The sequence below is a fragment of the Macrosteles quadrilineatus genome, unplaced genomic scaffold (assembly GCF_028750875.1).
Source record: "Macrosteles quadrilineatus isolate MER2022 unplaced genomic scaffold, UCM_ALF_1.0 Scaffold_3__2_contigs__length_128488019, whole genome shotgun sequence".
NCBI classification, from domain to species: domain Eukaryota; kingdom Metazoa; phylum Arthropoda; class Insecta; order Hemiptera; family Cicadellidae; genus Macrosteles; species Macrosteles quadrilineatus.
Window position 1 is genome coordinate 1,425,742 of NW_026542596.1, and position 24,774 is coordinate 1,450,515.

Genomic DNA, 24,774 nt, shown 5'->3' on the forward strand with positions numbered 1-24,774 from the left:
TCAACATTAAGGTTAGTATTTTGTTTTACGAGTTTTTCATGTATATACAGAATTTATTGTGGCACATGGATACTTGAACACAAGTGTACTTGTGTACTTATACTCTCTTTAAAAATAAAATTCCAACTCACCTTCCCACCTAATTTGGGACACAGGGTATTACTAAGAAAAAGGGTACACTAATACACAAGTACATTTGTACTGGATGAAATATTTACTTTAGAAGTCTTCAGAAAACAAATAATTTGGTGAACAATTTAAATGCATGATTAAGTGATGCTTGCTGAAGTTTTCAACATAAGAGAAGTTGGTAGAGGAAAGTGGTCTTCTTCAAAGTGTTAATTGTTGAGATAGCTCCTGAAACAAAATGCCATTATGTAGACACTGTATTATTGATTCATCCATTTAGTAAAATAATGATTCATACTAGCCCTATATCATCGGGATGAGAGAGTAACCTATGGTCATTTCACAAAATTTAGGAGGTTTGAAGGGAAGTTACCCATCACTCTTTTGCAGTTGATTGTATGTTGCAGCTGATTGGTGTTTAAGCAAACCTCAGCTGTTGAGCTATTTTTCAAAGGTAGGATCTAGTGAAGGGGATAGATTTCTTCTTTTAAACCCGCCTAAATTTAGTGAATGAGTATATAGAGGACAATCTCTAGTCTAATAGAATACAATGGCTGTTACAATCAACTGTTAAAAACCTTTAAAAAAAACATTAATTCTTAAAAAAAAACCAGACCGATGCAGCACAACACCCCCATCATTAACCACTAATGAGTTTAGAAGGCGAGATTAGGACATAATGTTCATTGTTTTTCTTAACATCTCCTAATTGTTTTATAAATTGCATGAACAAGGGTTTGGTCCCATAAAATTAAGGATAGAATATGTTTATCATTTTTTATTTTTCTAACCTAAAACAAGGTTTAACCATAACTAGTGGTTGTGTACTACAGGTTGGGAAATATTACACACATATCAGTACATCTATTGGTTATAGCACAGATGCCATTTTTAGGTTAAATAATCATTCCAGCCAACAAAAAGGTTGTCAAAATACCAGGGTTTGGACCGTCCTGAAAATTAAAAAAAAGCCTAGGCAAAGATTTATGCAAAAATAATCAAACAAAATCTGAGCAAATCCACCAACTTACATGAAGATGCTAGAGTCAGTTGTAGTTCCAGTTGTCAAAGGAAGGTATGATCTCTCTACATCTGTTGAGAAAGTCTCTTTTATATCCCGGGGGACAAGTGTCTCTACTGGGGACATAGATAGGATTGGCTGATACATTGTAGGACCAGCCTAACACCAAGCATACAGCCACCATGGACACAATCACTACTAGCCGGGCAATCATAGCTGGACCTGGAGTTGGACATTGCGAGGTTTAAGTCAACAGATATCCTACTATTGACTTTTGACTCAGTATAATAGTAGTAGACAGACATCCCGTATATAGCTGTTGCCAATGTGTTACATTACATTGTTAATTAAGCTATTCCCAGAAAGAGTTTCCCCAATAGCTTTTGTTACTATGAAACTCGTATGACATAAAAATGCTGTAGTTGACAATAAATTGTTATTTTTGGCTTGGTCAACAGGCGTATTCGACAGAATTAGTAATATAGGGCGTCATCCAAGTAAACAGTCAAACTTCAGGAAATGGTTCTATTGGTCAAAATGAAATAAAAATCAAGAATGTAATTTTCCCCAAAAAACGCTTTGTTATCCATCTGGCTAGGCTATACAAAGTGTGCCTCAATTTGCCTTATTTTCAACTGAAGATGATATTTGAGCTATTTGTTATTGGATCTTTTTCAATTGGTGTTGTTTCATTGAACATTTAAAATGGTAAACAAAAATGTTCTTGACATATTTTCATAATAATTACCCCTTTTTTAGAATTTAAGAAATAAACATTGAACTCTATTTTGAAATTAGGGATTGGACCAACTTATTTTTTTTTATTGTACGAAAATACTAAGCAAGTTCCACAAAGATTGTTTGAAAATATTCAAAGATACACTTAAATATTGTACTTGATTATTTTAGTGTAAAAATATGGTGGATCTCTGGTTAACAAAGCGTTTTTGGGAAATACGTCATTCTTGATTTTCCCTTTAATTTTACCCGTTTCCCGGAGTTTTTCCCTTTAATTTTACCCGTTTCCCGGAGTTTGGTCGTTTACGTACGGGACACTCTGTATACATCAACACACACTCTCATTGTCTTTCTTTATTAACTTTAACGTTAATTTTTATCATAAAACTATTTACAGCTTTAACATGGGAATAAAATGTCTACCGAGTCAGCCCCACACACTCAAGAATGAGTTTAATCATTGACTTTGATAGGAATAAATTAATCTAATCTAGACAAACAATATTCACCCTACATATATCATACAGGGTGTCCCATAAGCAAGTTCGAAAAATGAGGGGTATGTTAAATGGGTATACGAAATAACATGAAAATTGAGAATAAACATTTTTGCAAAAACACCTCGTTAGCAAAATATCCGCCATTTTAGGTTTTTTGGATTTTAAATTCATATCCTAAAACTATTTAAGAAATCTTTATGAAATTTGGTTTACAATGTTTAGGAGCCATAAACTTTTATGGAAAATAACCATAAAAAATATTATTTGGTTAAAAAGGCAGCCATTTTACTTTTATAACTTTAATTACTAAAATATGGCAACACTAAGTTCAAAGATCCAATAATAAATAAATAGCTGAGAAAAAAAACAGTCTAGACTGTTAGGGTGCACCTCCTTTTACGTTTAAAAATTGTGATTTCTTAGCTATTTTTATTATCATTTGATTTATTTGAACTTGGTGGTATTTGATGGATAATTTGAAATGCTAAATATTTCTTGCTACATAATGAGAAGTTTTTTGAAAAAATATTCTTTATTTTCATTTTATTTTGACCCATTACACCTATTCATAAATTTGTGTACTTACCTACAGGACACTCTTTATACCTAAAAAACCTCACCTATGCTTTTTTTCGATCTCTATTTTATTTAAGTTGATCCCTATTCAAGTCAACAAGTTTCAAGTTAATCTTCTTATACATTTTTAGATGTATTAAGCCAGGTTATGTAAAAAGTATTTCTTGTATTTTTTTTCAGAGTTATTAATTGTTATACCATTATTGAAAATATTAATTACAAAACACTCCAAAATAAAAATAAAATAATTTAAATAGTAGGATTTCAATCTATAAATAAGATGTAAACAAAACGACTACTTTGCTTAAGCTGGAAAAAAATTTTGTTCAATTTTAACAAATACCTTGCTTATTAAAGAAACATAAGTTTATTGGTCTAAAATAATAGATTGGTAGCATATAAAATGATTAACTTTTTGGATGATTTTTAGTAAAAACATAAACTATAGTGGGAGTAAAAAATGGGTTTGTCAATATTATTGAAATTTAGAACAAATAGGTACTTGTCCAGTGATACTTTGCGAATCAAATAAATTTGCTAGAACATTGATAGTGAATAAAAAGTTTCCTTAATAGTGGATAAGAGTTAAATGGAAATCTGAATGCATAGTATTTAAATAGAAAAATTAAAACAAATGTATAAACGAGCAGCAGAATTTTTAATGTTTGATGTGGTACGGTAAACTAAATCTTATATTTTCCTTAAGTCTACTTCTCTTATATTAAAATAAAGATATTTATGATATTCAAATGAAAATTTACAGATCAATTTAAACATATATATTCACTCCTGATAAAATTACAAGAACAACTTGTGGAGTTCACTTTTAAGTTGATTTTATAATATCGATATTAGGGTCTATATTTACTAACTTAAATACTCACTACAATATAAACTTTAAACCACTGTAATGTCCAACTGCACAGGATCACAAACTAGTTGATCGTAGTGAAAATGAGAATTGATCTGAAAATTGTGATCAACTGATTCAGGAACTGACTAACCTACACATCCGGTGGCTAACCTGCATCAGATAGTGAATTGATAAGATATGATGGTTCTACGTTCTACTTCTACAGTTTAGTGACTAAACACCTCAACTAGAGTACACCGTGAGAGTTAAGTGATAGAATAGGTGCGGTATATTCGTAGTCCATTTCTCTTAAGTGGCCTTGACTAATGAAACAACTGAGTAGGAACCAAAATTGATTCATAACCATCCCAGTAGTACTGTATGGTTCAGAAACTTTGAGATTAGAGTGTAGAGACAATATACGGACCAGTTCAAGATAACAGAGGTTGAGATATGAAAGAATATAGAGTTTTTTTTTTTATTCATTGTCAAGCCCCTGAGCTGTAGATATTATTGTAAGACTAGATTACTTACGTCAATAGCTCATTGAATCGTGAATTTCACTTCATGTTTCGACACATTGTCATCATCAGCTGAGTACTAACTAGTGAAGTTTTTATTCACCATATGGTTTTGTCATTGTTGAATTAAATAAACACGTAACACGAATACAACACGACACGGAACATAAAGCTTTACGTGTTGTAAATGTATGTGTTCCGTGTCGTGTTGTATTCGTGTTACGTGTTACGTGTTTATTTAATTGAACAATGACGAAACCATATGGTGAATAAAAACTTCACTAGTTAGTACTCAGCTGATGATGACAATGTGTCGAAACATGTACTGAAACATGAAGTGAAATTCAATGAGCTATTGACGTAAGTAATCTAGTCTTACAAGAACATAGAGCTCAGAAAAATTGATAAACACCCAGATTTGAGGGTGTTTCCAAAAGTAAAAGGCTCGGTTGGCTATGTGGGATGGAGAGAAGATAAATAACTTTTAAAAGTGTATTCCAAGCAGTACCACAAGGTAAACGACCTCTTGGAAGACCAAGAATGACATGGCAAAATCAAGTAATGAAAGATCTTCTTACTGGGATCTACGTTAGATGAGGCAGGGGATAGAAGATATTGGGATGCCAGAATCCTCTTAAGGTGTCAGTGGCCTATAATCGGATTAAACAAATAGGTGGTCTCGTGACATTTGCTTAAAATGGATTTCCCCATTAAAACTGCTAGGATTTGCCAATATGCATGTTAAATAGCTGTTAACATAAATTAAATTTAGTTTTAATTGACTTCTCGATTCCCGTCCTTAGAATGGGTCCACAGCTCATAGTCAGTAATAAACTTACATTGTGATTTTCACTACAATCCAATACTCATCTTAAATTTCATATTTTGAGTTAAAATACGCCTCAGTAGCATTAGCATTCCCAGCTAATCTAATAGTTGTGATGTCGTGTAGGATTATACTGATTCAACAGAAGTATATAATTATGATTTCTCAGCTTATAAACATGAAGATGCTAATGAATTGACCATTATTGTTTGAAGAAAAACAAAATGGTAGTCACTAGCGTTTGCCAAGCAAGCCTTGATGTTATAACTTTCACCTTTCACAGTTCCACAGACAATAGCTCTTATCAGTGAACTAGTCAGTGTGTCAGTAACAATAACAACATTCTCATTGTGTTCTGTTATATGTTTGTCAAATTACTCAAACCATCAAGGTTGTGTGATCATGTTCCGAGACTGTAGTCTGGTAAATAGCTTTGATTTGCAGTTAACAACATTAGATGTTTGTAGGCCTATACGGGCCGCGGGCCTACCTCCAAAATAAACTCCAGCTAAAGGCTCTTGTGTGGCAATGAGTCACATTCACTTACCTATAAGATAATCACGCTATTCTTTAGGATTAATGCGTTCATCATATAGAACCTAGAATTTGAATGTAATGGCAATGACAATCAACGTAGTCAATTAACTATAGCTACGAAATGGTGTCCTGGTGCCTGTGGTACAAGCAAATCATTTTCATTTTAAGTTGTTATTGTGTGTTTTTTCAGACTTCTATCGACTTCGTTGTCAAATGTGATTTAATTGATTTTTTTATAATGAGGTTGGTGGCCTCTTTTAACCTTGCATTTGCCCGTCCACATAGATTACACGTATATGTGCGTGGAACATATCCAGCTAGGGGTGCGCTGGTACATTACAACTGTCCTCATAAAAAGTCGTAACAGGTACTAGGAACCGAACCCACGACACCGCTGCTTCGCCCCGAAATCGTGGTGCTACCGACTCAGCTTTCGACTAACAAAACATTTGATAAGAAATCTATATATTTAATTCCGTAAGCGAATCGGTCCCCACGAAATATCTCGAGCTAGGAAAAAGGTAGCATGGCTACATTTAAAATAACCAATGTTATTCATTTCATAGTACATATTATATTAATCAAATTTGGCAAAATTATCCATTCCATCCCATACTACCAACATAAAAAATGTGTCTCTTCCTCACAGCAGGAAACCTAAGTATTCTTTAATTCTAAAAATATCACTTAACAATGGCAATGGCAACAATGGGCAATGGGGAATAAATATCACTTGTTTATGGAAATATTTTGGTTAAAATCCAGACGAATTGAAATTAGCTTAGTCTGCAGGTTTGCTGCGGCGGGAATATTTGTACTTGTATGTGGAATTGGTCGTAGGCGTAAAATTGATTTTTGGGCTGCAAAACATCAGATCTGTTCATATCATTATACTAATGGATATAAATAACAATGAAAGAAAGGAATTTTGGGTAAATCCTTTTTGAATTGTGTTATTGGCAGAAAAAGTATGGTTAGCAACTTAACTTACGAACAAATAATAACAAGTTTATAATAACACGGGGAGAGATAACTTGCAGCTGGCATAACAATAGTTGGATTGGAGCTCTCTGATTCGTTGATGTGGGAAAAAGGTTATGCCACGATATTGAATGTAATTTGATAAAATGGCCAACAGAAATGCAGTTGTCCTCACACCGTGATTTCAATGAAGAAAGACTTTTTCCTCAACATGTATTTGACAAAATATACATGTAGTATGAAAATTATTATTTTTTAGAAATAAAATGAGTTACGCTTTATTTACTCACCATTCCTGTTAACCCCACTTCTTCCCATAGCCCTTCTTGTGACCTCCACCGTAACCTCCATGGCCATGACCCCCGTAACCATAGGATATGGGAACGACAGCGTAACCTACATATCCACCATGACCTCCTCCACAACAACCACCTCCATGACCCCCATAGCCCCCATAACCTCCTCCATACCCTTTATACTTGGTTCCGTCTATCACAGAGAAGACCGCGATTACCAGAAGCAACAACGCACTCGTCTTCATGGTGAGACTGAATAAAACAGGATATTCTAATTTTATTAAAGATGACTTGAGAGTGGAAATCCCGCAGCGTCAGACCTTATTGTCCAGTGCGAGATAATGCCAAGTTGTACACGCGCTGTGATTCTTCCTCGGACCTGCACTTAAAGAGTCATTACGCATCCTTGAATAAGATAGTAGGCTAAAGTGGCAAGAAATGCGGATCCTTGGGTTATTCGAGAAATCACAATGTAAATATGATTTTCATTTATTCGTGAAAATGAAAACTCTCAATCAAAATTGTATACAAAATAAGTTTGTTGAAGGGTTAATAGCCTAGCACAGGTGTTCAAATTACCTTGAACAAATCATTCCCCAACAACTACGGCAGTATTTTTTCAGAGTTAAAAGAAAATATTGGAAACAATGTGTTTTTAATTTAATCGTATTCGATATTCGCTATATTCGGTAACTGAATGGAAAGTGCTCGCTAACAATCTGAAGGTCACCGGTTCGATCCTGAGAAAGTTTAGCTTTTTGATGGTTCGAAACTGGACCCAGCTGTCCTTCATCATCCAGCTTATCTTAGCCAGTAACAAAGCTACACAGATAATCTCAACACTCATATTTGGGTTAAAATACGCACACATGTGGCATCCCGATTTCAACTAATTGATAATTGATAATTCAGGCGGATATAATACTACGGCATTTAGACGAGAGTTAATTAATTTGGAAGAGTAAATTGCATTGTAGAGGTTTACTTTTGAAAATAATTTACTTCAGATCCTGTGTAATAAGTAACTAACGTTTGTGTTTTTTTATTTGCAATTAATTACTCAATTGAATCCGAAGTTGAGAGGGTTATATTGTTTACCGTTGGCACAACGTCCAAATTTAGCCGGTAAAACTTAGTGAAAATAGAGTTTGGGAAAAATAGATAGAAACACGACAAGAAACTGTAGTGCGCAGTGGGCAAATGGAAAAACAGATTGAGAGAACGGGAAAGTAAATTAGGAACAAGGAAAAATTTGCTGATCATTTTTGCCTCGCTCTAAATTAAAGCTAGGGAAACGATTATTTTCTTTGAACTGTCATCGAAAATAGCTACTTTCTGTATGACGTTATTAAAAGGTTTTCCTTTCTACCATGACAATGATTCACACGTAAACATACAAATTCACAGTAAAAATATTAAATATAGGTATTGTGTTGTGTTGGACTACTTGAACTCATCCTTGCCTTAGGACTTGTCCCAAAAACAATTTTTCAAACTGAAAGAAAACCAAAATTGGCATTTTGCACTGAAAACTGGATGCTTCTCACCATAGCGGTTACTGAAGAAGTTATTATAGTTTTTCGAGTATTACAAAAATACAAAGTGAAATGTAAAGAATGTGCTTGACGGCATGAAATTCACTAAACTTGAGGTGCGTATATTCCAAAATCAAAATACCTTGATTTCATTTCATCAACGTCTTTTGATCGGGATCGTTTGTGTAGCGGAAGAGCTTTGTAGCGGCTGAGACGTCTTTGCCTTGTAGACGTTCGATTGACAGTGTTGCTTGAGATGCTGCTAGGCCTAAATCTACTGAAAAGTCTGCTGTTGACATACTGCTGGTTGATATAAGGTCTATTGTTGCTGTATTGGCTGCTGATATAAGGCCTATTGTTGCCATTCTGCTGACTTGAGAGGCTGTTACTGCCATACTGCTGACCATTCATGTATTGTTCACCTTGTGTCGGCCCAGACGTATAGGTTCCTCCCTGTATTTCTCCGTTTCCCCCTGTCACTCCCGGACTCACTGTCCATATTTCGTCGTCCTCTCCCCCAACCACAGCACGACAGTCACCCCCTGGGTCTCTCATCATCCCCCCAGGACACGCCCTCACAGGACTTGCCACCAGGATACGAGGAAACGCTGGGTCGGAGCTGTGGAAGTAATGGATGAAGTAGTGCATAGTTGCAAATAGTCAAGGCTATAAATCATTACTAGACATTTCATTTACATGGGTCAGGTCCTACAGAACAGTTGAATGAGCCACTCTCAGAATGTTCAGGAGTTCTATTTTCTCCCTTAATACCAAGAGAGTTATAATAAGACGTCATAGTTTACTATTAAACGTCTTTCCCAGTTTGGGGTGATTAACAAGTAGGCGTATTCAACAGAAACCAGTAGTTCAGACTAGCGTACTCTGTCGGTGGCTAAATATAATTACTGTAATTTAATGAGAAAAAAAACATTTAAAGTGAGAATGGAATGTCTTGTTCTATCAAAGATTTTTGCTTACTTTGATACTGTAATTTTACGTACAATCTAATACCTAGTAACTAAACAAATCGTTCACACAGTTGCTTCAAGTGCAGAAATATTAACTGGGAAAGAAATAATTCCACAACACTTGGATGTTATTTAATATGTTTCATATATTTTTTTTTTAATGCTCGCTTTCAAAATATATTAATACTGTACAATGCTTTATGCGAATTTGCATCGTCAGACACACGCCTGAATGTTGACAAATTTTCTATTACTAGAAATTTGTTCAAACAAACAAAGAATCCATTTAATGGCCCTTTTATAAGTGAAATATATATTCCATTTCCAATTTTAAATAGAATGTTTTAAATGTTATACTGTTTGAACAAATTTGAAGTATGTTTCTCAACATTCAGACACATTTAGCCTTAATCTGATCATTATGATGTTTGCAATCTAATCCACTCCTATATCATTTACCCATTCGAATAATATCTCGAAATCATTATTTTGGAAATGAAAATGCTTAAAACATTTTAATACGTTGAAAAACAAAGAATTGTATATCATAATCACGTAAGCATTGTGTAAAACTTAATTAGTTTATCTCAACAGGAAACGGTAAAATTAGCATTGTTTCAGATACGCAAGGTGTACTGTACACAGTAACTTATTTAACTGCCTCAGTTACATCCAACCAATAACAATTTACGTTTTACTAATAGTTTGAGAAATAATTGACTCTTCTAAACAATAAATAAAAAACAAGTGGATTCTGTGCTGAATACATTTTTAATATTATAATTTGAATATGAAAATAGCCAACGTTTAAGTAATACACTCAACGGAAAAAATGTGAAGATTAAGTTATAAGGTGTCACTTAAGTTTGTACTCAAATGGCTCAATTCGAAAATAAACTAAAGCAAAGAGAAAAATTAAGAACCCACTAAATTACCCCATGGCAAAATAAGATTATGCATTTGACCAGAAAACTCATTGGATAAGCAAAAGGGTCGCCCAATAACAATTTAACAAAACTGTGCAGACATGAGATGATTGGTTCTAACTCCAGACCTAGGCAATGCAGCACAATCACAAAAACACGAGTAAAAGAACACAACACTAACCGACACAAGGGACATTGTGTGGACGAGGACGGAAGACTGAAGACCGAAGACTGCCATGCAAGATTACGGTGAAGGTCGAATGTGTATTGTTGACTGTTATAAGAGATAATACTTGAGGGACGGCTTGTCTCGATATTATAGCAAGGGAGTTTTTTCTTAGAGACCGAGGTTAGAACCCAGTCAATCACCAATGGCAATATTTTATGTAACGTCACCGAGACTTAGTGGTAGGGAGTCTGGGGTCCACAATCGATTAAGACATGATTTGCAAATTTCTCTTTCTGGCTAATCCCAGCAATTCCTTAGCCAGGATAATTTATTAGAAGGCAAATCATCATGGATAGGTGAGCCCAGTTTTGAACCATCAGGGTCTTACATTTTTTTTCAAAATCGAATTGGCAACCTAATGAAAACGAAATTTTGGGCTTACCTACCAAGTAAATAAACGTAGATAGGTCGCAGGATAATTGTCTTTTTACTGGGGGAGTTTTCAATGAAAAGCCACACAGTTTAATTTCCGCCCATTTATAATACATTTTCGATACAAAACACAATACACTAGTGCTAGTGATTTATTGGTTTTAATTTTAAACTGTGTGGTGTTTGGATAGTCACACTCTAAATAAACGGCATCAGCACTCTGACACACACTTTCTCCCATTAGCTTGTCAACAACCTTTATAATGGGTAAGCGATGAGAGTAACTATGATAATTAATAGGTAAAATCATGAAAGCTGCACCAACTTTGGAACCGTAATTTTTGCAGGAAAGGGGGGTTGCACTATTCTGTTTAGAATTAAAAGGATCATAACATAGGAATTTCAATCAGAATCGGTTTCTTTTAAAAAAGTCAATTTTTCCGTTTTCATGGGTTTTAATGAGAAAATAACAGAATTTACAATCATTTTTGAACCATAACATACTAATTCTAATCAAAACCAGCCTTTTTTTAAATCCAATTTTCGTCTATATGCGAAAATAACATAAATTACAATAACTGTGGAACCGTAATTTTAACAGAAATGGGATTTGTACCATTTTGTTCTGAATTTAAAGGGCTATAACATACCAAAAAAAGTCTTACCAAAATAGTTTTGGCTGTTTTTGTGAAAATCCAATTTTCCTGTTATTTTATGGGTTTTCATGGAAAAACCACCATTAAAAATAATTTTTGAAAAAAAACACCTCGAACATTTGAAAGAAAACAATACTTTTGCCATGTACTATGTATAGGGGGAGAAAGTAAAAATAGAAACGCCATATTATAAAATATACCATAGCAATAGTTTAGTTAAAAAGATAACATACATTTTCCAGCAGTTTTTTGTGTCTAAAAATAAACCTAAGGCCATACAAAACGGGTATTAATAGGGCCTACATATAAAATCTTTTGCCAAATAATTTACTTACAACGCAGTTATAAAGATGTATTATGTGTCAAAACCTTCTAAGGGGCCTGAAGATACTTAGTAATTCTTCAGAAGTTGTACTTTCATTCAGCGATTCTACAATCAGACGACTGCCAAAGTCGCAATAAGCTCGGAGGCGAGGGTAGAACAAACACCCAGTCAAGGGAAGAATTCCAACAACCTTTTGTGCCAAAGACTCGATTTAAAATCTACTCACGTGCCCCAAGTGCTCTTGATTTGGAACCCATCAAGTCTTATCGCAACTCGTATTCAAAAATATATAAACATGTTTGAATATTTTAACTATGTGTACAACTAGCATTAACTTATTTTTCTAATTATGGGGTGTTGTAGGAAAGATTTTTGTGCACTCTGTGTATTAAAATAATTAAATAGTAGTTTAATTTTGTCGGTTACCGAACATATGGGTGATGTTTTTTCTGTCTAATACTGTCAAACTATTCTATACAACTCCTTTAAGAACAAGTATTAGTGGCACGATCATCAATCCTAAAAAATGTAATTCGTTGAGTAACTCGCTGATACAATTATTATGCTCTCATTTAATAAAAATTCATTTCTAACCCACAACCAACCATTCTATACACTATTAGATCTCAACTCTTTGTGGAATTGTTTAATGCAATTATTTGGTAGGCCCCTTTGACCCACAGGCCAATAACAAGATTATCATGTTTAACAGTTGAAGATAAAAACAAATCAACTTTGTTGTTACTCATTAAACTCTTTTGTTCTATTCCACTCAGGTTAGTTCTTACACCAAGTAATGTTTTATAACAGGTTTTCTGTTCATTCATCATCTTAGGCGAAAGAGAAATTCCACCGTGTAAATGTAGTATCTTTTTATTCAGTCGAAGTCCTCAATTAAATTAAAAAGATGCACGCCCTAACCCTTGAATTAAATTATTTTACCTACGACCGTTTTTTAAAGTAGCCATTTCAGTTCAGTTATTAGAATTGAAAAGTTTCACTTAAAAGCTGTTTACTTTCATTTCAGTATAGTTTCATTTCATATCAGCATAGTTTTTCTCATATCAACACAGGTAACGGAGAAAAGAATAAAAATTGTAATGCTTCGAACGTCAACTAATCAGCTGATCAGCTGATCAGTTGACAATTTTAATTGTTGATCTTACTTGATCCTGTTGATACTCGCGTATTCTTAACCTAAGTTGGTGGTTAAAGGAAGGTAGAACTGTTTAAAAAATGTCATTTAGTGAAAGTGAAGTTGACGAGATGGAAATGAGAGCACAAACTGGTTATAATATTCTATAATATTCGATGCTGAGATCTAACTGTAAATTAACTCTTTCACTATAATCATTCAGTTGTAAAAAAAAACAAATGCATTATTTCCCTAAATTGTACCTGATACAGTATTTATGGTAAGAATGCTGTTAGCAGAACCTATTCCCTGAAAAAGGTAACTTATTATTTAACGAAGTTTTACAAGCACGTTATTACATGAAATCAGCTGATTATACAATGAGTCGTTGCATCACTTTCAGTGCCACTGATAATAAACGAAAACATAACCTCTTTAAGAAGTTATGAGTAGTGATTGTTAGTAACTAAAAACCAGATTGTTAGTAATTAAAAAACTGTCGTAGGTAAAGTAGTGTACGCAACTCGCGTTAATAGTCTTTACGACACTCGTAGAAGTTTAAAAAAAAATTGTCTACTCGTGTCGTTAAGACCAACTTAACGCAATCGTTGCGTACACTATTACATCGTACTATCCGGCAAGCAGCCGTTTTTAGTTCTCTTAAATCGTCAGCAAAATCATAGTTTTCAGGTAATTTTTTTCTGTTCGCTAACCTCAAAATGTTGTCAGTGCATAATGGAAATGCTTTTAACCACACAATACAGTATTTAAAGTTACAGTATGTTTGTAAACAACAGTAATCTAAACACTGATAACGATTTTTTGTAACCTAAATTTTTTTGGTCTAATTTTATACGATTAGAAGATTATATCCACAATATGATGAAAATACTCGTAGTTGTTCAGTAGTATTTTTACTCTTTAGGGAGTAAAAATCAGCTTTGTCAACTCAGTTGTAATTTTCGAGTCAGTTTAGGCCCTAGTGATGAAATATACTGTACCATTAATTTTTATTCCAACAGCAAAAACTTCCAATACAATAAGTTTTAAACAGGCCTTAGCCTGTTTAAAACTTAACTACATATGTAGGAAATGGAATGTTTACTTTGCAAGAGTTAGTTTTTATTGTAATTTCAATAGGTAATTTCAAAGAGGTCTTTGGATCTTTCAGTTTGGTAAACATTATATAGAGTTGCATAACTAAAATAATTGTATCGAACTAATAAAAGAAACACCCTAGTAGCATTTGTGACTTGCATTCAAATTATAAAAGCGAGTTTTTTTCTGATTGATTGTAATTTGAAGGTAGTTAGCAAATACTTTGGTTAGAACATTCTGTGCTTGGGGCAGACAAGATAAGTCTGCTCTGCTGAGATTATCACTTGTAAGGATTTGTGTTCATATTTTCCACCCTACAATATCTTGATGCACCAAATTATTTCCCTTTAAATATATCTAGACACGGTGCGTATTGCAACACCCTCAATTAATTATTGCTTCACATTTTACCATCGACAATATTTCAGAAAAACAATTTTGAAACAAGTGTTGTTTTTATTAACAGTTTGAAACTGTTAAACTGTTTAATCTAACTATTTTCAACGACTCCTTCTTTATAATGAGTTTAAGTTTGTGGACTTAACAACTTTATGCCAATGTTCCCCTCATATTTAAATGGAAACTGATTGACAAGAAACCAATTAAAAATGTCCACTGTAAATATACACATCTAAAAAAAAAATTTAAAAATTGTACACCTAAAATAAAGTCTTATCCATCTAACAAAAGAGCATATGCAACCCTTGCGTTTGTACATGCGTGAGATTTAGGTGCCGTATTCAAAAGATATCCAAGAGATTATGCAAAGACAAATCCATTCCAGGTTGCGTCGAAATGTTTGAAAGAATTGAATATTTCATGTCACAGGATTGCCAGGAATGTTGCTTTGAACTTTATATGGAGATTGAAATATCTAACAAAATAAAAAAAACCGTGATTATGATAATAGGGCCTTTACTTTGAATTGCTTCAAGTAAAAATAAATTTCAGTAGCTGTAAACTAAAAGTAATGACCAGCTGTAGGAGAAAAAGTATCCCCATCTAAGTGAGTGAAACTCTATTACGGACAGAGTTGAAACATGAAGCGTATCAGAGTGATGAGCTCATCCTGAAAACCTATTTACTTTTTCACGAAACCCTTAATCACCTGAGAACTGTTTAAGAAATAAAAAACCTTGTATTTGATAAAACTACCTTTAGTATTGTTTGTTTACTTTTTAATACTTTTTCAATGGAATGGTGACCATACAAAGTAGGTATTTTAAGCCAAGTATGAATAGAGATGAGTGTAGGATGAGTGGCGCGATCTCGTAGTCTTGTTAGTGACTAAGGCCGGCTTATTCCATAGACACAACTGTTAATTAATAGCCCATACAGCTAATGGGAACCAAGGGACCTACAGTTGAAAACATTTTATATGTATGCTCAACGACAAGTTTTCATTAATATTTTTCAAGGTTTGTTAAATATAACAATGCCAAGTTTAGCCTAAAACCTACTAACTCGTTGCCAAGAAGTTATACCGTACATTGATGATGATTATAATCAATTAATTATTATACGTCAAGATAATGTGTGTCTTCATGGTTATGTACAGGTTGAACGATTTAAGTTGTCTACAATTATATTTCGTACAATACCAATTGTTTGTCGTTTACTTTATTGCTTCAAGGTTCTGAAGCTCATCATCTTAAAACATTGCCCAGTCAGAAAAAAATAATTTTTTTCAGGAATTTGAAACTTTTTAGCTCTTGTTTATTTCTGCAACATTAATAGGATATACAATTTTAATCTTTTAAATCAACGATATAGGTACAAGTAGGACAAGAATGAATAATTACCGTTTAGATTGATCATCTCGTAACATTTTCACTAAAACAAAACACCATTGAGATTGGATATTGCAAGTAGAACGTTTGCGTCTTATTTCTTATAAGTGCCAGATTTCGCTTCAGTGATGTCGACTAAATTTTTTCTTTTATTCCAGGATAACTTTTACAATGTTTGATTTACACTTTGATTATAACATTGTAGATACAAACAATATTGTGCCAAGTATACAATTTGTTGTTGTAAAATTTAAAAAGGGGATATAATAAACATAAGCTCCTCACTTACAACACGATCGTGATCTTAATTTGACCATTAATATAAAATTAGAAGGGTCTAAACTATACTTTTTAAAATATCACAAAAAAATAGCTTAGTGTAACTAGAATCACATCAGACTCTTTTCCGCAACAGTTTTACATACAAAATAACAAGTTTTTTTTATAAAATGCAATAGTATAGGTCCAAGAGTAGTTACAGGTAAGATGCATTACATACATTTATTGACTAATGTGTGAAATTAACTAACGAAACCTGGAAAAAGTTAAACAAAAGTTTAAAACGAATTGCTTCAGATTATAATAAAGTACTAGGAAATAGGTCTACATAGACCCCAGTGGTTTGTGCGTAGACTTGAGTTGTTAAAATGAATTAATTTCTCAGTATGATTATCTAGGAAAAGAAAAACCTTCACGGTTAGTGGTTCGAATAGTTTTGATTTTAAAATCATTAAAAACACAAGAAAAAATAAAAAAATAATATTTAATCACACCATGTTGAACAGGAAAACCAACAACAAAGATGTTTTAAAATTTACTATAAGTAATTTAAGGTGATTCACTTTAACAAAATAGTGTCCGAAATATGTAAGGTATGAAGTAAGGATGTAACAATCACAAATTAGTCCAAGTCAATCAAACTGAGCCTATATCAATGAGGAGAGTTGATCAAGCGAGTAGATCCGGTAGTAAGTAAACACCAAGTTAGAGAAACAACTCAAATAGGCCTACGGTTGTAAGTTTACATTATAGAGACCCTGTCTTCCTTATTCACCCATAGTAATAGCGTTTCTGTTTCAAATAAATAATTCGATTTGTAATGAATTGAGAGTAATACTTTGTGTGGTTCTATTTGTGCGAAATGGACTTGGTAAGAAAGAGTGCTGTAAAGTAGGTGTGCATCTTTATTTGGACACTTGCAGATACAGTATATCCATGATAGGCAACAGGGAGAGGCTCTAATAGAGATGGCTATTGGCTATGGGAGAGGACATTTTAAATCTACTGTATGAAGTCCTGACACATCCACCATTGGTTTCAGGAACAACATTTTATTGCAGAACGAAGTTTGATAAAAACCTCTTTTTTATTCAGGTAAATGGGGAAAAACTATTAGTTACCTACTATGAAATGTAGTGACGCTTATGCACGTTTACTCTATAGTCTATACTATTTAATAAAAAAAAATACGCTTCCTTAAAAGAGTGTTAAAATGAACTTCTACCTATATTGAATGTCAATAGGTAAAAATGAATGTTACTACGGGTGGTGTAGTAGTGAACAGAGAAACGATTAATTGAAACTGTATTGTTGTCGCAAACAATGGGCATGTTTTACACAAACCATTCTAGTTGAGCCTATTTACCTACAGCTATAAATTTAACAGTTAGCAAAAATTTAACTATAAAAAAATGTATAGATTCATGATAGGTAGTTAATGAAACATAACTCTTTTGTAATATTACATAAACATCATCAGTCTCAATCAAACATAAACAAATAACATAATATAAACATTTGGTTAATTTTTATATAGTGCTCTGTGATCAAGTTAGTTCAAAGGTTTAAATCAACCAGCTTAGTTTCTGGAAACCATGACAAAAGTCCTAAGTGAACAATTGACCGGTTATTGATTTGTAACGTTGCATATGAGCGCTTTTATGCAAAAAGAAACGTTGGACCAGCCCTTACCGGCATGCATCTCCATCATCTCCATCATCACAGTTATACCAGAGATTACAACAATATTAGAATTTGGTCATAGATGAACAAATTTCAGTTATGGCAATGATCTTTAATGTCTAATATCTTTTGGTCTAATTTTATACGATTAGAAGATTATATCCACAATATGATGAAAATAGTTGTTCAGTAGTATTTTTACTCTTAAGGGAGTAAAAATCAGCTTTCTCAACTCAGTTGTAATTTTTGAGTCAGTTTAGGCCCTAGTGATGAAATATACCGTACCATTTTTTTTATTCCAACAGCTAAAACTTCCAATACAATAATCTTTGTTAATGTTTAATCACTCCAGCTGCTGAAAAATGGTTGAAAAATATATTTATGGCTTCGCGTTTTTCTCAAGCCTCCCACGACGCCGTTTGTTCAAAATATTATAAAACACAATCAGCATAACATCGGGTAGCAATTAGACCTTATGATTTAAAATACTTTTGTTAATTACATTACCACAAATGAGATCCTATGTACAGTTAGAAAAGAACTACTTTTGTGTTTGTAGATTTGTATCAACCATGTTGATCGACGTAATTACATTTTTAGTTCCAAAAACCTTTTTCAAAAACAATTCATCCCATTAGTCTTAGTCACATTTTTAAGATAACCCCTAATCATCAAAACATGCCTACTAGAGATTAGCCAACTAACTGTAGACAAAACAAAATAATTTGGTGCTCCAATTTTTATCTTCTACAGGCTTTGGCAGTGTTAACAATTTCCAAGCATATAGCAATAGCATAGTATTTGAGTTTCACGTTGAAGTTGAGACCAAAGTGCAGAAGTTCTCAAGTCTAATTGTAAATACGGCGTGAACTCAAATATTGTGTTATGATAGTTAAATCCAGAGAATCCAACGTTTAGAATAAGATATTCACAGCCTAAGTGTTATTGGTATATAACGAATAAACTATGCAATGTCTGTTTTCTTAAACACCTTGTTCTATAGGCTCATTTTAATAGATTTTGCCTTAAAAAATACGTGTTATTCATTCATCATAGAGGCTATACTGTAAATTACAATCAATTTTTCATCCATATATTTAAAACTAAAAAGATAGGCTAATAAACAATTGGATAGGATGGTCACAATATTTTCGGATCTTAACTGGGATAGACTTAATTTCAATCTCTCAATAATAAATCTACATTACAAATTGTGAACATGTTTAAGAAATAATGAAATCGTTCCAGGTAGGATTTTAATTAATTATATTAAAACGTGCTTATTTATAAAATTTATCGATAATAATTATTTATTGGTAAGACATTATTGCTTGATTGAGTTCACACATGTTTGAAGTTAAAAATTGATCCAAAAGTATCTACACATTTTTTCTGCACTTTCAATTTCCCTTCCGTTTCTGTCCTTCTAGGACAAGACCGTTTGGGTGGAACAATCAGTTCATTCTTGCTTTTGCCAGTCCGAGAAGGCCATGAAACAAATCTGCACCTTCCTTTCTTGTCCCGTTTCTGTCCTGTCGGACAACGCCGTGTTCGTGCATTCATCATGCCATCCGTTTGATCGTCAATAGAGGAACGCCGAAAGACATATCTGCACCTTCCCCAAGAGGTCCGTTTTTGTCCTTTGGGACAAGGCCGTCTGGGTGCATCAATCCTGCGATAGTCTTCGACCGTCTCTTCGTAGTCTGGATCGGAAAACCCATCTTCTGCATAAACAACTAGCACTAGCACTACGATTAACAAAACAGGCATTACAAACAATCTCAGCATTGTAGTCAACCTCTGTAAAATACTAAATATTTCCTTGTTAAGTAACTATCATTTTATATATCTAACGTATATTAATGACTATAATAAATCATTGACGTGCACGAAAATGACAACTCCACGAAATTAACTGATATGAAATAGTTAAACAAAGAACATTATAGATTACTTATTTATACGAAGTTACAGTAATTTTGAAACTATAATTAGCTTAACCAATTAATTAATGCAGTGAATTTTAAACTACGTTTCAGAAATAGGAACTTTTGTTTGAATAAAATTCACTAGCTGTTGGCCCGGTAGTACCTACGGGAATCAAGTGGTCGATTAAAACTGAATATAACACAGAACAGCTAGTTTACACGCGCAAAGAAAAATTTATATTGTAATCAAATATGACGTGACCACCTATTTCTTTTATCCGATTATCAGGCTAAAGGTCGATTCACACACATCAGTTACGGCACGTCACAGTAAAGTCACTTCAGACACGTCACAGTTAACAAAAATATTCTTTGATGGATTTTCTATTGCGCTATCTACACTCATCCGTTGCAGTCCCGTCAGTCACTCTGCTGGCATCCGTCAGTCAATTTCAGATATCTTTCCAACGATACTTTTTGATTGTTCGGACGCCTGACGGAACTGTTTGAGGTTAGAAAATAGTGTTATTGTTATTTAAATGGTTGCGTTTGTATTTTGAGTACTGTTTGTAACAATCAACAAGATGGACAATGATAGTTTGATAGAATATAGGTTTATAACTTTAAAATTTTGACTATAAATTACTGTGAATTATAGAGACGGAAGACTGACTGAAACCAACTGACGGACAATTGACTGAGAAATTGCGGATGGAACTGTGACTGGACTGTAACGGAACTGTGACTGGACTGATGTGTGTGAATCGACCTTTATACGGTATGCATTTTAAATCCGATATTTTTACAATAAAGCAGCGATTGTGTTTTAAAGTGGGTTGGCGGACGGTCGATTCTCACTCACTGATACAGTTACTATAAAGCAAAAAAGCATACAAATTAGTCTTTCAAGCACTGTACAACACGATTTACTAAGTGTTGAACGAAATGGGAAACAAATGCTTCAACAGCTGATCGTAGCCGGAGTATATTTAAGTGTTGCCAACTTATTTTCAAGTGTACGCGTATTACGTGCCTGATAAAAGGTCACAGTTTTGTGTTGTTGTTTGTTGTAGGCGTGCTATAATCAGTACAACGAAATCCACTTTGTCACTTTTGTCGCACTCGTGTAACGAATTATATTTTTCCTACAGTTACTATAAAGCATATAAATAATTAGTCCTTCAAACACTATACAACACGTTTTCCGGTTAGGTTAAATCCAAGCGTTGAACGAAATGGGAAACAAACGCTTCATTAGCTGATAAAAGCTCACAGTTTTGTATTGTTTGGTTGGAATATTGGAGTGCGGCAAAAAATGAGTGCGGCAAAAAAGAGTGTGGCAAAAAAGAGTGCGGTAACAACAAAATGAGTGTGGCAAAAGTAAATAATTGAACCAATTACCTATTTTGCGTGCTATGATCAGCACAAGGAAGCCCACTTTGTCACATAAATGTAGGAACAATTTTTCCTAACTAAAAATAATATGTTGCCATAAAATTGCTCATAAGAGAATGTCTTGTATGGAAACTCAAACACTGTTTAACGAACCGGAAACAAACCAACACATTCTACCGCCTAAAAAATAAATATTTAAAATTCCATGCTGCATTATAAAATTCCATCATCACTAGGATTAATCAAAGACTAGATTTCTCCATGGGAAACTATTTCTCTTTATCAAGGATTCTTTAAAACTTCAACAGTAACTGATTATAATATGAATTCATTACAATCTATGCATATTAGCAAGCATCTTACTCAAAATAGGACATAGGCTTGTCCAGGAACTTCATTTATGTGGTTTTACCGTATTACGATACGAGCGAATTGAATACCATGCATTAGTGGCAAACTGTTTTACCAATCAGTCCATACGAATTATTACTTACGGTAAGTATAAGTCCCCATCCTTTGCTGTTTACGTTCTCAAATGTTTGGCGAAAACAAACAGTATTTGGCCCAATCCAATGTAACAAGTACCTGTCACCGAGCTTTCAAAATCACATCTGTATTTTCGTAGGGATTGAAATAACAAAATAAGTATTTTATTCACGTTCAAAATATAAATAGCTACTTCCCTTTAGGGAAATTCACTAAAATGATTAATTTCAGACCATTAGGTGGTTTGAACTGTTTCCTCATATACTTAAAAGAAATGGAAAATACTTACTCTTTACCACCAGACGTTGCGACATCGTCCGTAGACGAATCGTTTGCCGGGTTCACAAGACCTAACAGGGGCTGTCACTATGGTGGCACCCTTGAGGTGCACCTTGGACCCTTCTGGAGGGGAGGCTAAAGGTGGGGCAGGTGAACTTGGAGAGTCCTTGGAAACTGCAGTGGGAGAGGGAAGAGAGGAAACACTTGAGGATAAGTCAGGGACAGAAGAGGAAATAGAAAGAGGTGAGCCACCTAGAGTTTCAGAGGTTTCATTGGGATTTGGAGAGTAATAGGGCGGTGATCCTACTACGAAGTCTAATATCACCAAGACAACCGCGACAGCCCTCATGTCAACAGGCAACTGACTAGAGACGTGCTCTCCAATTGAGCTTGTTGACCTTCCATAAGTTAGTTTACAAACTATTTCACGATTGTTGTGCACTCTGTGGAGGACCGAGGAATTAGCAACAACGTGGTCGAAAACAAGATACAACCATGCGACAATGACACTGTAGATAGTAAAACAGGATAGATATAGTAAATGGGGCTTAAATGGGGTAGGGTGGTTTTGGGGGTTTCCCCCAAAAAATCCCACACATATCAACAAGCTGAACAACAACCATAGCTATTTATAAACTACTGATTAAATTCAAATAAATACTGCTTTCTATTAATAAACGAAGTTTGAAATAACAGGGAAGATCCCATGTGTGACAGTAGGTAAGCTGTTAAGTAACATTGAACCATTCGTCATAGGAGACCTCACTTGAGGCTACATTCAAATTATTTCTAGTGATAGTTTTAAAAAGTTGAATCTTGACTTTTTGGCCGTTGAGATATGTGTTAAGATACTTGTATATTAATAGAACAGTACCCAAAAGTAAATAATAAAAGTTCACTGACGATGGTTTAGCTACACTAAGCTCAGTTTGAACAAGCAAACAAGTATAGGGGTTGACAATCACCACACATGACAAACATAGCGATAAGACCATCATTAGAGATGTCGGATAAACAGTAACTTCAATATAGATAAGTCGTGCTTTACTTGAGCAAGCCGATACGATGCAATAGCTATTCTTAAAATTAATTATTGCATTGAGAAACACAAGTAGTGCAAAAAATGCATGATATTTATCAGCTTGTTTTAATACTTTATGAAATAGCACCATAAGCTATAACCATCATAGAGGAAAATTAATAAACCAACTACTTGCCAGCCATTAAATACTTTTCACACATATTCAACAGATATTTAATACAGTACAAAAAATAAATCTGGTTTTTCTTTACCGAGTTCGTTTGGCTCTTCTACCCGACCGATTTTCATGATTGAGGTTTCAAATTAAAGATATGCACGCACAGATTTACCATCAAGCATCAGCATATATTTATCTATAATCCCACTCTGCTTATACGTAAACGAAATATGCTCCCTATGTATTTCTTAAGGGAGTTAAATTTGGGTTTTCTTTGCAGAGTTCGTTTGGCTCTTCTACCCGACCGATTTTTATGATTGAGGTCTCAAATTAAAGGTAGGCCCTATGCACGCACAGATTTGCCATCAAGCATCAGAATATATTTATCTATAATCCCACTCGGCTTATACGTAAACGAAATTTGCTCCCCATGCATTTCTTATAGGAGTTAAATTTGGTTTTTCTTTTCCGAGTTCGCTTGGCTCTTCTACCCGACCGATTCTCATGATTGAGATCTCAAATTGAAGTCATGCACGCAAAGACATCAAGCATTATATAATTACCTACTGTATTACTCGACTAAAAAACATAATTTGATTAATTTTTGAATTCTTACATGAATTTAAGATGTATTTCACCAGTTATAATTAAATCATACTAATATTATAGCCAACCCCGTACGAAGGACGGGTACTCTGCTAGTAATCTTTATATTTTGGTCTAAGAACTTTCAGTGAAATATCGGCTTTTATTTAAGCGATTAAGATACTGTATTACTCATAAAAAATCACAAATTTGATTATTTCTCGGATATTATATTTATTTTAACGCTGCGGAGCAGTATGGGTCCTCTAGTTTCGTTTTTAAGTAAACTTGATGGTCTACAAGAATATAACAGTAAACAGCTGCTTGCTGTGTAGTAGGTAGGCAAAAAAATTTAATCAACTATGTCTTTTCAACCACCAATATTCCCTTATTACCTTTGTTGTAAACATTGCATGCAACCATTTTAACAAATTCAAAAGTTAAAAAAACTCTTATACTTAAGGTAAAATAATTTTATTGATGATCTCTTTCGATCATAGGTCGCAATTTAAAATTACCGGGTTGTGGAAAACCTATTAGTAATTGTATAAACATGGTGAAAATTAGCGATACATAATATCGTTTAGCAAGATAACTTTTCTAGTCCTCGATCTATTGTATTTTAAACACAATTTACAAACCTAAAAGATATAATCTAATTACAATACCTTTAGATTAGAACGGATCTCTACAAATTCCTCGCCAGTCCCTTTTTTGGTTCCCTGGACAAGGAAGTGTCGGAACAACTATGATCTCGCCCAGACCTTGGTTGGGTGAGGGTAGCTTCGTGGTCTTTGGAGACTTGATGTCCCTACAATCCCCAGGACCGCATGTAGATAAAACTAGGATCGCAAATACAAATATAGCAACTTGTATACCCATCTTGGTGGAGCTTGTAACAGGAGGAATGTTTAGTAAAGGTTTGTTA

At 33.9% G+C, this 24,774-nt stretch overlaps 1 protein-coding gene across 6 annotated transcripts; it reads right to left on the reverse strand.

Annotated features, from left to right (window-relative positions):
• Positions 1-195: 195 nt before the first annotated feature.
• LOC128988744 (uncharacterized) lies at positions 196-24,774 on the reverse strand. Of its 6 annotated transcripts, none has more exons than XR_008490423.1 (3): positions 3,849-3,983; positions 1,161-1,372; positions 196-357 (listed from the first exon to the last, which is right to left on the reverse strand). XR_008490423.1 is itself a non-coding variant. In XM_054410346.1 (3 exons), exons 1-3 carry the CDS (start codon positions 10,601-10,603, stop codon positions 339-341), a joined length of 564 nt encoding a protein of 187 aa, XP_054266321.1. In that variant the 5' UTR covers positions 10,604-10,612; the 3' UTR covers positions 196-338. The 6 variants fall into 6 exon arrangements, 2 of the variants coding, with proteins under 2 accessions (XP_054266321.1, XP_054266322.1); XM_054410346.1 differs by lacking the exons at positions 1,161-1,372; positions 3,849-3,983 and adding exons at positions 8,656-9,132; positions 10,536-10,612; XM_054410347.1 differs by lacking the exons at positions 1,161-1,372; positions 3,849-3,983 and adding exons at positions 8,656-9,132; positions 10,417-10,518.